Raw genomic sequence first — 16,408 nt, forward strand, 5'->3', positions numbered from 1 at the left:
TCAGCTCCTATATTATTTTGTTGTATTCCTGAGATTCCTTGGATTGGGTTTTGACTTTTTCTCCTGAACCTTGATGATCTTCATTTCTATTCATATTGTGAATTCTAGTTCTGTCATTTCAGCCACTTCAGCCTGGTTAAGAACCATTGCTGGGGAACTAGTGCTGTTGTTTGGAAGTAAGGAGACATTCTGGCTTTATGAGTTGTCAGAGTTCATGGGCTGTTTCTTTTTCATCTGTGTGGGCTGATGTTCCTTCAGTCTTTGAAATTGCTACTTTTTGGATGGGTTGTTTTTTGCTTTTATCTTATTTGATGCCCTTGGAGGATGTGATTGTGGTGTTTAGTGAACTGGCATTGTCTCTGTAAGATTATAGGGAGCAAAGGCTCAGCCCTGCACTCCTAGGCTTCATACTTTAACTCTGAGGAACTGGCACTGGGCTCCCCCCACTTTGTTCTCTGGTCCTTCAAGGATAGGCATCTGCTGCACTGGAGGGGCCGAAGTGTTCACGCTCTATATTGTCCACAACACTCTGATGGGGGAATGCTAGCCAAAGCTCTTTGTTGGGGTGGTGGCAGCAGGATCCATGCTCACTTTTATGTGACAACAGCTGTGGCAGCATGGCCGCGTGCACATGTGTCAGCTGGGGTGGGGCTCCAGAAGGAGCAGGGTAGCAGCAACCTACTGGTGGTACATGGTAGCAGCACAGCAGGGGCAGGGCACCAGCGGGGATAAGGTTGCCAGTATTCCTGTGTGCATTCATGCCAGCATAGCAGGCTGCCCACACATCAGCCGGGGGTATGGTAGGATGAGCATGCACTGGCAGGGGAGGAGAGACAAGGTCTTCTGGCATGTGTGGGCTAGCAAAGCAGTGTTGGGGGGATGTGGAGGGGTGTGAGGCATGGGTAAGCGCATGCTGGCAAAATGGTGGGGAGAGGCTGCGGTTGGGGAGGCTGTGGTTGGCGGAGGCTGCAGGTAAACCATTGTGCGTCGGTAGGGGCTGTTCTGCTGGAGCCCTCTGATGGCCAGCCATGGTCTGTCAGTGCAGGAGCTCTGATGAGGTGCTCTAGGAAGCACTCTGGTTGGGCATCTGAAGCTGCTCTGCAAGCGGCCATGGTCAGGCTGGAGCTCCAGGAAAGGCCAGCAGACAGGAGATGCTCAGATAGGACTGGCCTCATCCCACGGGCAAGACTGCCCTGCTCTGTCCGGGTCCAACAGTCACCCTAAGGCTAAAGTCTCCTATAGGAGCACGGCAGGCCTTGAGGGATGGGCGTCCTTGGCCATATTCTGCTGTTGTTAAATCCTCTGGGCTCCCCACTGGCTGGAGTCTGCCTCTGCCACCTCTCTAAGCAGCTGTCTTTGTGTCAGCTCAGGTGTCCGTGGGGGTCGTGAGTTCCGCTGCTAGGATGCTGGAGGTCCGTGGCAGGAGGAGGCCGCTCCTCACCTGTTCAACTGACCCCAGAAGTTGCTGGGGACCAGGAAGGATTCCTGGTGCTGGGCAGCCCCGTGTAGGGCTCCTAGCTTTCTCCCCCTTCAGCCCAGCATCCGCGTCCTCCCTCATCCACTCTCAGTGCCTTCCCTGCAAAGACCTGTTCAGAGTGTGTGCCAGCCTTCCCAATGTCCTGGTTTCTCGGTCGGAGAGGTTTCTCCCGGCTGCCTCTAGCCAGCCATCTTGGCTCCCATCTTGGTATAGTTTTTGAGTAACACAAAGAGGATTATAGAAAGCATATAAAATATTTGTAGAAATTGCATTTATTCTTGAAGAGGTCATGTCTAAAATTAGTGAAATACTCTTTAAAACATTTTGTTTTTTAGGCTGGGCACAGTGGCTCACGCCTGTAAATTCCAGCACTTTGGGAGGCCGAGGCACGTGGGTCTCCTGAGGTCAGGAATTCGAGACCAGCTTGACCAGTATGATGAAACCCTGTCTCTACTAAAAATACAAAAATTAGCAGGGCGTGGTGGTACACGCCTGTAATCCCAGCTACTCATATCTCAGGAGGCTGAGATATGAGAATTGCTTGAACCCGGGAGGCAGAGGTTGCAGTGAGCGGAGATCATGCCATTGCACTCCAGCCTGGGTAACAGAGCGAGACTGCAGTCTCAAAATAAATAAATAAATAAATAAACGTCAAATAAATAAATAAAACATTTTATTTTTTAAATGAAAATAAAGGATACTTTAAAAAATAATTTTAAAATAAGTTGAATCATTTAAAAATGATTCAATGATTTATTGAACCACAAAGGATAAAAGAAGTAATTCATATATAATAAGCAAACTCATTAATTTTTTATCTTGAGCAAAATATATAAATTAGTTACCCACAGTTACCTGTGACCTAAAAATATTAAATGGAAAATTTCAAAAGTAAACAAGTCATAAGTTTTAAATTGTGCATCGTTCTGAGTAGTGTGACAAAATCTCACTCCATCCTGCCCAGGTTGTGAATTGTCCCTTTGTCCAGCATGCTGTCTGAGGCCCCTGCTCATTAGTCATGTAGGAGCCATCTTGGTTATCAGATCAACAGTCATTGTATTGCAGGGCTTGTGTCTGAGTCACCCTTATTTATTTATTTAGAGATGGAATCTTGCTCTGTGGTCCAGGCTGGAGTGCAGTGGCATGATCTCGGCTCACTCCAACTTCCACCTCCTGGGTTCAAGTAATTCTCCTGCCTCACCCTGCCATGTAGCTGGGAGTACAGGCATGTGCCACCATGCCCAGCTATTTTTTGTATTTTTAGTAGAGATGTGGTTTCCCCCTGTTGGCCAGGCTGGTCTTGAACTCCTTACCTCAGGTGATCTGTCTGCCTCGGCCTCCCAAAGTACGGGGATTACAGGCGTGAGCCACCATGCCTGGCCAAGTCATCCTTATTTTACTTCATAATGGCCCCAAAGTGCAAGAGTAGTAATGCTGGCATATTATTATAATTGTTCTATTTTATTATTAGTTATTGTTTTTAATCTCTTATTGTGTCTAATTTTATAAGTTAGATGTTATTATAGGTATGTATATATAGAAAAAACAGTATATACCGTATAGGGTTTGGTATTACCTATTGTTTTAGGCATCTACTGGAGGGATGGGAGGATCTTAGAACACATTCCCTGAGGATAAGAGAGGATTAATGTAATTCTCATTCCTGCACTAAGAACAATGTTTACCACATCATAAATACTCAGTAAGTTTATTGAGTGAACAAAAAATAAATAGGAAAATAAAATCTGTTTATTAACTGTGTGTATAAATTCATTAGTTTTGTATTATGGACAGTTTTGAATAGAGAAAAACCATAGAATCATGGAGAAAATATCACAAGTTATCATACAGATATGAACAAGTTTATACAAGACATTACAAACATAGAGTTCCATGGAATTGAAGTGTTATTATGTGACCATTTGAGTTACTGAGATGAAAGACATTTATAACCATTGCACTTTTAAGTCTATAGGCATAAATGTAAGGATCTCATTCTTAGGACATGCCTAGCAAATGAAAGTAATAGTCAAATGCAACCCAATGGGCCAGAGTTTCCTTTATATATTATAAATTATATATTTGTGCATGTGACAATAAGATTACACACTGCAAATGAGGTTGAAATAAAATAGCTCATGCTTATAGTCCTTCTAGTGCAGGGTAGGAGAAGCAATTTTCTTTCTTCCTTATTTTATCCTGATTCTTATTTTTATTTTATTTTATTATTATTATTATTTTTTTTGGTGAGGTAGAGTTTCACTCTGTCACCCAGGCTGGAGTGCAGTGGCTTGATCTTGGCTCACTGCAACCTCCGCCTTCCGGGCTCAAGTGATTAACCTGCTTCAGCCTCCCGAGTAGCTGGGACTACAGGTATGTGCCACCATGTCTGGCTAATTTATTTATTTTTTTGTATTTTTAGTAGAAATGGGGTTTCACTATGTTGGCCAGGCTGGTCTCGAACTTCTGACCTCAGGTGATCCACCCACCTTGGCCTCCCAAAGTGGTGGGATTATAGGCATGAGCCACCGTGCTGGCCTTTTTATCCTGATTCTTACACACTAAAGGAAAATTTAAAAGCAGCTACATTACACTCATAATTGTACTGTTTGTTGTGTTACTATTCACATATATTTTACCTTTTTCTTCTATTCTGAATATTATTTTTGTATTTTATTTTCATTAAGCACTTTCATCCTCTTCACAATTGCTGTTTTTTTAATGGCAGGATAAAACTCCATCTAGTTTATATGCTACCATTTGCATATTCACATCCCTAATCTTGGACATTCAGATAATTTTAATGGTGGTTATTAAGAACTAATTTTTTTAGATTGCTAGAAATTATTAAAGCTATTTAATATGTATAAAGTGTGTTTTCTTAGGCCACCTAAGACTGAGAGATGACATAAAATACAAAATTTTTATTAGCAAAATAGAACTTCTGTGGCCCAGCCACCTACTTACACACACGGAGAGCCTAAGTGCCTGAACACTGTTTTCTCATTCTTCCGGAGTAGATAACATTCTCCCAGACTCTAGAGCGTGGTTCTCCTGGAAACCTTTGCTGCCCCTAATTGTGTCCCCTGTGTCCTGGTCACTATTGCACCACGGCCCCTGCCCTCGGCATGCTCTAGTTGCTCACTATCCTCTGCCCTCTTCCCTGTCAATCCTTCTGCAGCTACTGAGGACCAGTCCTTCAGGTATGGGAGAAATGTGCTCCACCTTCTTAAAGTAATGACACTCTGTGCTCACAGTTAGAGATAGGCCTTACAGTTCTTATGTTTTTTTTTTCAATATTTAATGGAGACACTGTTCCCCCTAGAAGTGCAGTATGCATCTTCGGGAATGGGCCAAATTGCAATCTGAGAGGCTATGTCAAAACCACACCTCTATTCCCAAGTCCACCTCTTGCTTTTGGCCTTTGCTCTCTTCGCTTAACCTGAATTTCTTCCTATGTATGTCCCTGGGCACCTTTTGCAAATGAGTCCCTTCTATGAAAAACCCATCCCTGCCCCTGGCCCTTCAGTATATATAGATATGCTCAAATTTGCATTGACCACAAAAGTTAGACCCTTTTTTTGCCACCCTTTACTACAAAATGCATCCTTTAGTTCTGACACTGATATCATAGACATCAATAAACTTCCCTTGCCAAATTTTTGTGGTTGAATATAAAATGACATGTTTTGTTTTATACATTATTTACGCTCTTGTTGTTAAAAGACTTTCCTTTCTGAGTTTCACCGCATTTTTTTTTTGGAGACAGGGTCTTACTTTGTTGCCCAGGCTGAAGTACAGTGGCACAATCACAGTTCACTGCAGCCTTGAACTCCTGGGCTCAAATGATCCTCCTGTCTCAGTCGGCCATTGAGATTACACGTGTGAGCTGCCATGCTCAGGCTTTGCTACATTTTTAGAACAAAAGTAGGTTAACTATATCAAATCCCCAATCATATGTTTCTCTTTTGAATTATAACTTAAAATTACGCTCCAGAAGAAAGTAGGAGAATAAATTTCATATTTACTAAAATTAATTCTTAAATTATTGTTTCCAAAAAAATTATTTCAGAGATGGTCAGGAATCCTCAGGAAAGGAGATCCCGTAAATTTTTGTTTGTTTGATTTAAAGACAGAGTCTCTGTCACCCAGTCTGCAGTGCAGTGGTGCCATCACGACTCACTGCAGCCTCGACCTCCTGAACTCAAGCAATACTCTCATCTCAGCCTCCCAAGTAGCTGGAACTACAGGCATGCACCACTGTGCCCACCTAATTGTCTATTTTTTTGTAGAGATGAGGTCTCATTGTGCTGCCAAGGACAGTCTTGCACTCCTGGATTCAAGCTATCCTCCTGCCTCAGACTCTAAGAAAAATAAGAAATCTACATTAGTTAACTTATGCTTGACTATCTGGTTTACTTATGCATATTAAAATGGCAACCAGCCTGTAATAATCTAGGATGAAACACTATCCCCTTTTTATTGTGAAAATAGAGGAAACTAGTTAGCCCTGCATGAGATTAAAATGTATTTGGTGTAAGCTTTGGTGAGATTTACTGGAATACTTTGGCCTGGTTACTGTCAACACATGTATGACAAGGTCACCTTTGTTAAATATGTTGAGTTTGCTATGCTATTATTGCATTTCCAGGCATTCACATGAGGACAAAGAAGGAAGATTTATATTCTGGGTAATAATAGGCTCCTGGCAAAGCCCAAGTCAGTTAAGACTCACTGCATCTAATAGAGAACTGGAAATGTATAGATTAATGAAGCAACCTATGACTTTCTGTGCCAGACTTTTCGCCATTGCCGTACTCTTCTCTTTCACACCCTATGCCTACGTTTAACATGATGTTCCCGCTGCCTGGGATGAACTTTGCCTTCCTCTTTATGTAGTGAATTCCAACCTGTCCTCCAAGATCCAGATTGATTGCCATCTCCTCTGTGAAACCTTTGAACTTAGATTTACCCTCTTCTCAATACTGAGCTTAAGGTTCTTCTTACCAATCTTTATTTTAACACTTACACATTTTGATGCCATTTTTTTAGTAAAATTACCATAATGGAAACGCAAAGAGAGCAGGGAGAGTTAGTTTTATTTATTTGCAGTATCCTCAGGACCTTAAAAAACACCTGGTACAAAGGAGCTGTATAAACATATGTTGAATGATCCATTTTTTAAGTATGTATAGACACATGGGCATGGTTTGGAGGAAGGAAACAAGGTGAACCAAATATGGTTCTTATTATCCATATGATTCAGTTGAGCTATGAGGACAGACATCAGAAGATATAGGCACTGGGATTGCAAAGAAGAAATAGATGTTGAATTAGACAGAATACTTCCATTAAATTTTTATGAGCTATTTAGATATCATATGCCAAGTGTGAAATGATGACAAAGATTTGAATTGTAAATACATATTAAGAGAAAAAGTATAGAGAATTGAGATTGTCTAGATTTATCAAAAGAGACAGGATATAAAGGGAAAGATTTAAGTAGCTGAAAAGAGATTTAGTATCAATGGAATGAAGGGATGGTGATAAAGAAGGTCATGCTTTGTGAGGAAAAATGAGCAGATCATTTATGAATAGAAATTCTGGACAATAAAGTTGAGAGATGAGCCAAATCTAGACTCAGAGTGGGTGACATTGCGCAAGAAAGACATTTAGCCTTCATGAGTTTCAGTTTCCTTATTTGTAATTTGTTAATAATAGCTTGGTTTTGCTATTTCACAGGATTGTTGTGGCACTCAAATGAGTCAGGATGATTCTGACATAGGCAGACATAAGCATTAAGAAACAGTAGGATGCGAGTTGGAATAAACATTATAATTTAAATAGAGGAAAAATACTGGAAGGAAATACATCTGAATTAACTTACAGTAGAATGAAAAGATTATGAATGATTTTTCCCTCGAGTTTTCTCTATATTCCAAATCATTATTGAAGAACATATAGTAATTAAAATGCATTTTATTAAAAAAATTATCCTAGGTGCTGAGAAAGTAAGAGTGAATAAAAGAAACAAGGTTTGACTTCTCAAGGTGCTTACATTTTAGTAGGCACAGACAAAATAATATGGCTATATAAGATAATTTTGGATAATTGCTCTAGTAGTGATACAGTGATGAAGAAGGGTGCTGCTGCTACACAGAGGGGCAAGGGAGAGCAGAGACCTATTTGAGCAAAGTCCTACATGCCGTATTGGGTGAGGATGTTATAGGCAGTGGAACAGGCAGCTGCAAAGCGCATAAGCAGAATGAGCTGCATGTGTTCAAAAAACAGAAGGAAAGTGAGTGTGGCTGGAACACAGGGAGGGAGGACGAGAGTGGTGGGAAGTGAAGTCAGAAAGATACACCAGGGCTCAATCATGAAGGACCTTTGAATCTACAGTGAGGAAATTGGATTTTATTCTCAGTTCAATGGCAAGACATAAGTTAATAATATATATCTATGCATATATAGTAACACATATATGCCTATATATGTGAACTGCTGTATAATTGAAGTGCTAAATGATAAAATGAACTCCTTCATAATTTCCTGCCATTAAATGATCTGCCCAGGTGTAATTAATGGGGGAAAAAGAGGTCGTTGTATGTACAGTCACATGTGTCCTTTCCAGAATTAGGTATTTTAAAGGTGAAAGCAGTTTGGCATCATCTCTCCACGCTAATGTGTTAGATGATTGATAACATATTCAAATAGCATTTATTGAGCTCTCCACAATGGGGTGAAGATAAATTTTGGTTGAGAACACCAGTATTTTGCATGCCAATTCTGGTTCTCTGCTTAATTTGCTGTTATTTTCTTCTGCATTTTTTTATTATTCAAAAATAAAAAGGAGCAATGTTTCATATGAAAAATAGATGTTAAGGAGAAAATTTGCAGATGTTAAGCTTTGTAGATTTTGCTACAGAGTATTTCAGAATGAGTATTTGTATTTCTCTTCATGGCAGCCCATTATTTGTAAGAAATAAAAAGCCGAATTCCTTGTGTGGACAAATCCCTGATAGAGTGATTTTGGCACTTAGAGAGGGACGTTAACTACTTAAAGTTCCCGTTGCTTCATCATTGACTTCATTATCCTTTTGGAGCACTCTACAGAATCTGCTCCCAGAAATGCAGAGGCACAATGGAAGAGCAAGCCTTTTTCTTCCGGCCTTTCAGTGCCTAAAACAATAGACATATGAAATACCGTGCACTTGCAATGCTTCCTAGAAAGTAGGACATTTCTTTATGAAAGCACGTGTTAATGGAACTTTGATGTCAATTTTAAAGAGTCCATTCTGTCTTCAGTGTCTGCAAAGGTAAATATTGATCTTAAGCAACATAAGGCATATTCCCGTCTCCAGAGAGAGCATTAATATCCACACAACCTTCTTTCTGTAGGATGAAGAACTGGCAGCATTAATGTTGTCAGTGTCAGACAGAGAAACATGATTTGCCTTATTCCTTTCCTTCATTCCCTTTCCATCAGAAATAAGAATTACAAAATAAAATAAAATCTATCAAGGCTTTATCTGCCTTGGTCTTTGTTCTGTTTTTTGAAATGGTTAGCATTTCTCAATCATTCAGAAAGAAGCATCAAAAACAAAACCACTTTTGACAGTTCCCACTGGAATAAAAAAGATAAGACACCAATCCCTACATTTTCATCCTCAAAAATGATAATGATCCCTTCTGAAAGAAAATGAAAACAATTTTCAAGGAGCTGTGATTTTCTATCTCCTTTGATGTAGTCATCAATGCTTTTTCAACGGATGTTTCATATAGAGTCCATGTCAAGATGTTCAAGGTGATTCAGAATAAATAGATGATACCCTTCAGCCCTTGCCCTTGGGTGGCTTAGAGTCTTGTTGTTTTGGGAAAGACAAATATAACTCAAATTACTTAAGAATACTTAGAGGCAATTTAGTGGTTTTAAGTCTTGTGTTCAAATTTTGCCTTCATCCTTACCTCTTTCCAGCTGTGAGATATACTTGTCCCCTGGAACCTCAAAATTCTCTGCAAAACAAAGATAATATTAGTAGCTGTCTTCTAGGGTTGCCATGAAGATTAATAAGATAATGAATTATGCATATATAGTGTTTAGCTTGGTGCCAGGCCTCCAAATAAGTACTTAAAAAGCGGTAGTTATTTTTTCTGGGTAAAAGTTAATAAGTAATAATTATTAGGTCAAGCAAGTTTTCTTAAAAATGGCCTTTGAGAATTATATGACACACTTATATTCATGAATTGTAAATATGTGCTGTTTCATATTTTTCTTAATAGGCATTTTAAATTGTTGTTTGGCATACAATGTTGGTCTCCCAGAAGCAAAAATATTTTCCGGTCCTTCAAGTGAACAGTTTGGCTATGCAGTGCAGCAGTTTATAAATCCAAAAGGCAACTGGTAAGAATATTCTCTTCTTTATGATTTCAATAAAAATACAAAATAAATTTCATATTTGACTTCAATTGCTTTTTCAAATTGGTGCCTGACTGTACTATAGATGGGTGGCCCCCAAATATCCTTAAATGAACAATCTTTGAGAGTCGACAACTGCAGACTGATCATTAATGGGATGGTATAATGGTTCATTTTAAAAAATCTGGATAGAAAATTTTCTCTAAATATTCAAAAGCAAATTTATAATACCAGTTTTGACCATTAATACATAGGTAGGTAGATTGATAGATAGAATGATAGATTTGTCTTCATTTCTTATCGTGTAAACTGCTATTCATTGAACTTTGTAAATCATCACCTAGTTATTAATGCTGTCTCTGGGCCATTTCTAAATGGTGGAATTGTTCCCTACATTTTTTTCTTTAGCAAGGTTTTGTCTACTTGCTTCATTCTAAATTAACCTTCTCCCCTCCATGTGGTGAAGGGTCCTCACAAACATCAATGCGAAATGTACAAAGGTGGCTTTCTCTAGCATATTAACACCTTTTATTTTTGCCCCAAAGTGCCCCCAGTTTTTTCATGCTATGTGGTGGTTACATTTTCAAACCATGGTTATTCTACCCAGGTGAAAAACAACCACCTCAATGGAGATGGAAATCTAGTTCCCATAATAGTAATGCAAGTGAACCCAGAGAAATGAGGTAATTTGAAAGTTGTATTTGGGGAGAAGAGCTGTAGCTCCTATTCTGCCAGAGTTAATGCCCACTTGTGGACATGGGTCCTGCCATGGGGACCTTATCTCCTTGTTGCAGCAGGAGGCTCCAGACCATCCCCACTCACCCTGGAACGTCAGATTCTGAATCTCCACTCTCTAGAGCTCTTTTCAGTGATTAAATGGGCTGTTGTTGGCTTATCAAATAAGAACTGTAATGTATGGCCAAGTGCAGTGGCTCACGCTTGTAATCCCAGCACTTTGGGAGGCTGAGGTGGGAGGATCACTTGAGCCTAGGAGTTAGAGACCACCTGGGCAACACAGTGAGACCTCATCTCTATTAAAAACCTAAAAATATGCTGGGTATGGGGGTGCATGCCTGCAGTCCCAGCTACTCAGGAAGCCGAGGTGGGAGGTTGGCTTGAGCCCAGGAGTTTGAGGCTGCAGTGACCTATGTTGGCACTGCTGCACTCCAGCCTGAGTGACTGAGTAAGATCCTGTCTCAAAAAAAAAAAAAAAAAAAAAAAGGTAAAAAACCGTAACTGTAATTTATAAGCCTTTTTTTTCTGTGTGAATTTCCATTTGATACTCTAAACAATCGAATTCAAAGAAAGGTTCAGGATCACATGTTGGGGCATGCCTGTCTATTTGATGAGGAAACAAAATGAAATCATCCCCTGAGAGGGCAGCATTCCTCAGGAGGCATCTTGGAGGATGTAAATCGTGAGCTGGGTTTTAAGCAGTGGGAATGAAGAGGCTGGAGATGAGTATTAACTAATGTGAGGAGACTTAGAAAACAATGCATGTAGAGACAGTTTGTCAATTGTCTGGAAGGATAAGAACATCTGGTTGGAAACCAAAGATTAGCAATTATTGTAACCATTTGGGATACGAGAGAGAGTTGCATGTCTAACAATTATCAAACGATGCTTTGATAATCATAAAGTGGTGAGGAGGCTAGAAAGACGATATGGTCAGTATATTTTGACCTTGGAATCTAGCAGATGAAGTAGCTAATGACCCACAGTTTTAAATATTCAGCCCTAGTTTTTTCCCTCAGACTGCTATATTAAACAATTCATTCAACATCTCCACTTTAATGCCCAGTAGACATACCAGACTTAACTGGGAGAACACAAGTATCTGGTTTTCTGCACAAGCTAATGAGGCCAAAAATCTTTGACTTGTCTTCTTTCTCCTCCCCTGTATCTTATCCATGAGCCAGTCCTGTTAATCCTGTCACCAAAATACCAATTATACCTGGCCGTTCCTCACTGTCTCTCCTGCTGCCACCCTGATGGAAGCCAGCACCAGCTCTCACAGGCACTGCTGCAGCAACTTCTCCACCTGCCTTCAGCTTCTCTTCCTGCCAGCTTTATTCTGCTCTCTTTGCTAAAAACATGGCTCGGCCAGGAACAGTGGCTCACACCTGTAATTCCAGCACTTTGGGAGGCCAAGGCGGGTGGATCACTTGAGGCCAGGATTTCAAGACCAGCCTGGTCAACATGGCGAAACCCCATCTCTACTAAAAATACAAAAATCAGCCAGGTGTGGTGGCAGGCGCCTGTAATCCCAGCTACTCCAGAGTCTGAGGCAGGAGAATCGCTTGAACCTGGGAGGTGGAGGTTGCAGTGAGCCAAGATCAAGCCACTGCACTCTAGCCTGGGCGACAGAGTGAGACTCCATCCCAAAAAACAAACAAAAACCACAGCTCACTCCCTAGACTAAAATTCCTTAAAGGATGCTCTGCGATTGGGTGTCAGCCTGTCTCTCCTATTATCATCTTTTACACCTTTTCCTTTGCTTTCTATGCTTCAAGGACTAAGTCTTTTGTCTGTTCTTTGAACATGCCTAGCTCATTCCTGTTGCAAAGCTTTTGCAAATTCTTTTCTCCTGCCTGGAAGAGTCTTCCCTAAGATCATCACTCAAATGGTTTTCATCTTTCAATCTCAGCTCAAATGTTTCCTCCTGATAGACCTTTCAGAGCAACCCTATCTATATAGCGCTCGACTGCTCTCTGAGTCACTCTAGCCTTACAGGTGGATTTATTTTCTGATGATTAGTACTATCTTAAATGATCTATACTTGTTTATATGCTCATTATCTGTCTCCTGCCACTGTCTCTGAGTTCAGGGACACTGTTTTGTTGACTGCTGCACTCTCAGTACCCAGAGTGATATCTGGCATTGAGTAAAGGATCAATAATTATTTGTTAAATGACTAAATGGAAGTCCCAATTCTAAATGATTCATCCCAAGTGCTATACAAAGTGAGCTATAGTAGACTGACTTAAGATGTATGAGCTGAAAGGGAGCTTCAGATGAACTCCACTGTTCTAGTTCATAGACATGGCCGAGCTGAGGACAAGTTTGAAGCAATTCTTTTAAGTAACAAAGCTTTCCTGGACAGAGTAAATCTAAGAGAAAGAGCCACCATCAGTAACAGACATTATTGAAGGTGATAAGCCTTTCAAGGATTGTAAGGGGCTCAACAACTGGCCATGCTGCGGGTTGGAAGTTGAACAAGATGAAAAGGGACACAGGGTTGAGAGGATCCCACCAGGCAGAGTTCTGGGAACATGAGCGGCAGCCCTATCTCCTTTCTCTATTCAGGATTACCTCTAAGTATCCAAGACATTGTTGAAAGACAAGTATATTTGCAGTTTATAGTGAGATCCTAGTGCTGGTAAGACCAGGGACACTGGACATTTATAAATCCTGCCTGGACCTTCTCATGACATCCCTGAATGATGTATAAACACAGGACAATAGGTCTGGGAAGCAAGGCACCACTCTATTATTGGCTGGGCCAGTGCTTTGAACTCCAGTATAGAGCTTTCTGGCAAGGTGTAGCACTGAGATTAGGCTCAAGGCCTAACCACCAGATGATACAAGCATACCCCACCATGCAAGAGGAAGAGACAGCATCTGTCTGACCTGAAGGGCTAAACCATATGGAATTCAGAGCAGGAAGGACAGAGAACAAAAGTTGGCCAAGCAAGTCTGTCTGGGTCCTTTCGTTGATCTGGTCTTATGAAGCAAAGAAACAAGAGAGGCAAAACCATGGGCATGATTTTCTAAACTACATAAGGTGCAAAAAATGCAAAACATAGTTGTTAGCCTCAAGGAGTGTAAAATAGAGTCAGTGAGGAAGATTTATATGCAGAATAGGCAACTTTGAATAATATAGAAGACATCACTCAATGTAAACCCCTTGCAGTTAATGGTGTTTGTTTTCTTTTATTGTCACTAGCTATAATAACTTAATATTAAGAGCTCATTTTCTTTTCCCAAGGCCTGGATCATTAGAGAGACAAGGTTTTGTCATGACCTCTGTCATTTGCCCAGCCCTGCCAAAGTACCTTGCCACAGAGGGCAGGGCTGTGGCCAGGATCCAGGTGAGTGGGTTATCCCATTACAGTGCTAGAGTGGGCCACGTTAGGACAAGCAGTCTTCACGACTCTCAGGCTCAAGGAAAATTATATGAAACTTGGAACCCAGAATTGCATGTTTGTTTTGACAGTGGGCCCTGTGCCCTTCTCTACTCTTAATTTATGACTGTTGCATAGGCATTATGGAAGTAGCAGATGTGGGAAGGACTGTTTAAACATTGACTTTCCTTCTGATACTAATCAAGTTAGCTTTGGACACAGAAAGTGGTAGGACCATGAATTATTCCTTTAGCAAATTGTGAGTTCTTTTTCCATGGATTTATCATATAATACATGCACACACACACAACTTTGTTTTCTTTATTCCCTTACTGCTTATTCTGAAGCTGTCATTTTGGTACCTTTTTCCTCTGCTTACTTTGACTTTCTTTATAATCTGTCTATCTAAGTCCTGACTTCACACTTTTCCCTCAGACAACTCACTGAAGGCTCTAGTCTGAGTATTTTTAAATCACACTCTGTTATTTTTAAAGTACAATTTTAGCTCTGTCATGTGTGCCATGTTTTCTAACAATTTATGGGCATATTTACATCAGGATCTACCAGATTTTAACAAAATAATCTTAACTCTTTTGCTAGTTTCATTTATGAGACTTTCGTTGCACTATGAACTTCAACTCTAGAAACAGTGGTGACATGGCTTTGATAATTCTGGAGCCTTTTTAACAGTCTCAAGTGAGCAGGATAATTTTAAAGCAAGCTGACCTCCCAAGCAGAGTACCTGGGCAGCCCTCTGGCTGTAAGTAAGGCTGTGGTCTGTTCTCTTTTCGGTGTAGGCGGAGGGCCATCCCGCTTCAGAGCCCTCACTTCACACACAGGATGTTCCAATGTGGATGATGCAATTCTTATCACAAACAATCTACAAAGGATTGAGATATGTTTAAAATCATTTCCTGGAGTTTGTGGTGATATGCACTCTTTCTGTTTGTCTAATCTGAAGGCCTGTTGCAAGAACAATCTGAGCTCATTATGTGACTCAAAAACCAGAGAGAACTGCAATCACTTGTGTGATGAGGACTGACTGGGAATTAGGGTATTTCCAGTTGTAGAAATCATTCTAGCAAGGACTAGTGCATTCTTTTTCCTTAAAGAGAGAGGAGAAATAGAAATAACATGCGTCATAGCCAAAAATAAAAATAAAAAAATCCACTTATATATGAGCTTATAGTTTTAACTTTTTAATTGAGAAAAATTTAATAAAGCTCTATGTGTATTATAAATATAACATTGTCATCCACAGATGTGCCTGTAAGAGAACTTTAAATAAAAAAAAATGTTTAATTCTATAAACAGACATCAAAGATTATGTCACATGATACTCTGATAATAACACCACCTGGTATTTATTGAGTACTCTTTCCTTGCCAAACATGTAATACCCATAATTACTCTAGGAGCTTTGCAAAATTATTACCCCCTTTACAAATGAGAGGAATGTGACTCAGAAAGGTTAAGTAATTAACCTAAGATTACAGAGCTGATAATTAATAAAGATAGGGGAAGCTAATGCAAAAATGAGACAAAATGTTCCAAATGTACATATTTTTGTAAGTATCCAAGAAGGAGAGTGACAGGATGTAGTTGGCATTTATAAATAATATTTAAATTTTATTTTAACATAAACTTTATGAAGTTAAGAGAAACTTTCAGAATCTTGAATGGAAAATTCTGTTATAGAATTTATAGCATCATTCTGTAACATCTTTACCATCAAGTGTTTCCTGGGCAAAGATGATAGTTACCATCCATCTTTTCATCTTATCATAGACAGGAATTTCTTGTATGAATATACTTAGGAGCCGGAGCACAAGGGTTTTACCCTCAGCTTCCCCACCACTCCCTGGGTGACTTTGGGAAAGTCACACAACTTCTCTGGAGCAGAAAGTATGCCATCCCTATCAAACTGGAATGTTATGAGCACCTTGTGTGAGAATAAAAGTGAAGCACTTCAGGGCTGGGCTTGGTGGCTTATGCCTGTAATTCCAACACTTTGGGAGGCCAAGGCAGGCGGATCACTTGAGGTCAGGAGTTCGAGACCAGCCTGGACAACATGGTGAAACCCCATCTCTACCAAAACCATAAAAAATTAGCAAGGCGTAGTGGCAGGCACCTGTAATCCCAGCTCCTTGGGAGGCTGAGGCAGGAGAATCACTTGAACCTGGGAGGCAGATGTTGCAGTGAGCTGAGATCATACCACTGCAGTCTAGCCTGGGCAACAGTGGGAGATTCCATCTCAAAAAAAAACTGGGTCCTCCCTACCTCTTCCTATCCCCTCAACCAATTCTCATCTGTCATGGATGAGCTTCCATGCATATTGGATTAGCTTCAGTCCATTTCTTCTTCTTCTTGGCCAAGAATGCTATTCTATTC

The 16,408-nt window shown here is 40.3% G+C and overlaps 1 protein-coding gene across 1 annotated transcript in view; it reads left to right on the forward strand.

The window, feature by feature from the left end:
* The window catches only part of ITGA2 (integrin, alpha 2 (CD49B, alpha 2 subunit of VLA-2 receptor)), a gene marked incomplete at its 5' end in the record, with an annotated part of 111,168 nt that overhangs the window by 34,191 nt on the left and 60,569 nt on the right, over positions 1-16,408 (forward strand). The window contains 1 exon segment of the mRNA NM_001133288.1: positions 9,758-9,878. Within this exon segment, the coding sequence (NP_001126760.1) occupies positions 9,758-9,878 (121 nt within the window).

Source organism: Pongo abelii, chromosome 4, assembly GCF_028885655.2.
Source record: "Pongo abelii isolate AG06213 chromosome 4, NHGRI_mPonAbe1-v2.0_pri, whole genome shotgun sequence".
Lineage (NCBI taxonomy): Eukaryota > Metazoa > Chordata > Mammalia > Primates > Hominidae > Pongo > Pongo abelii.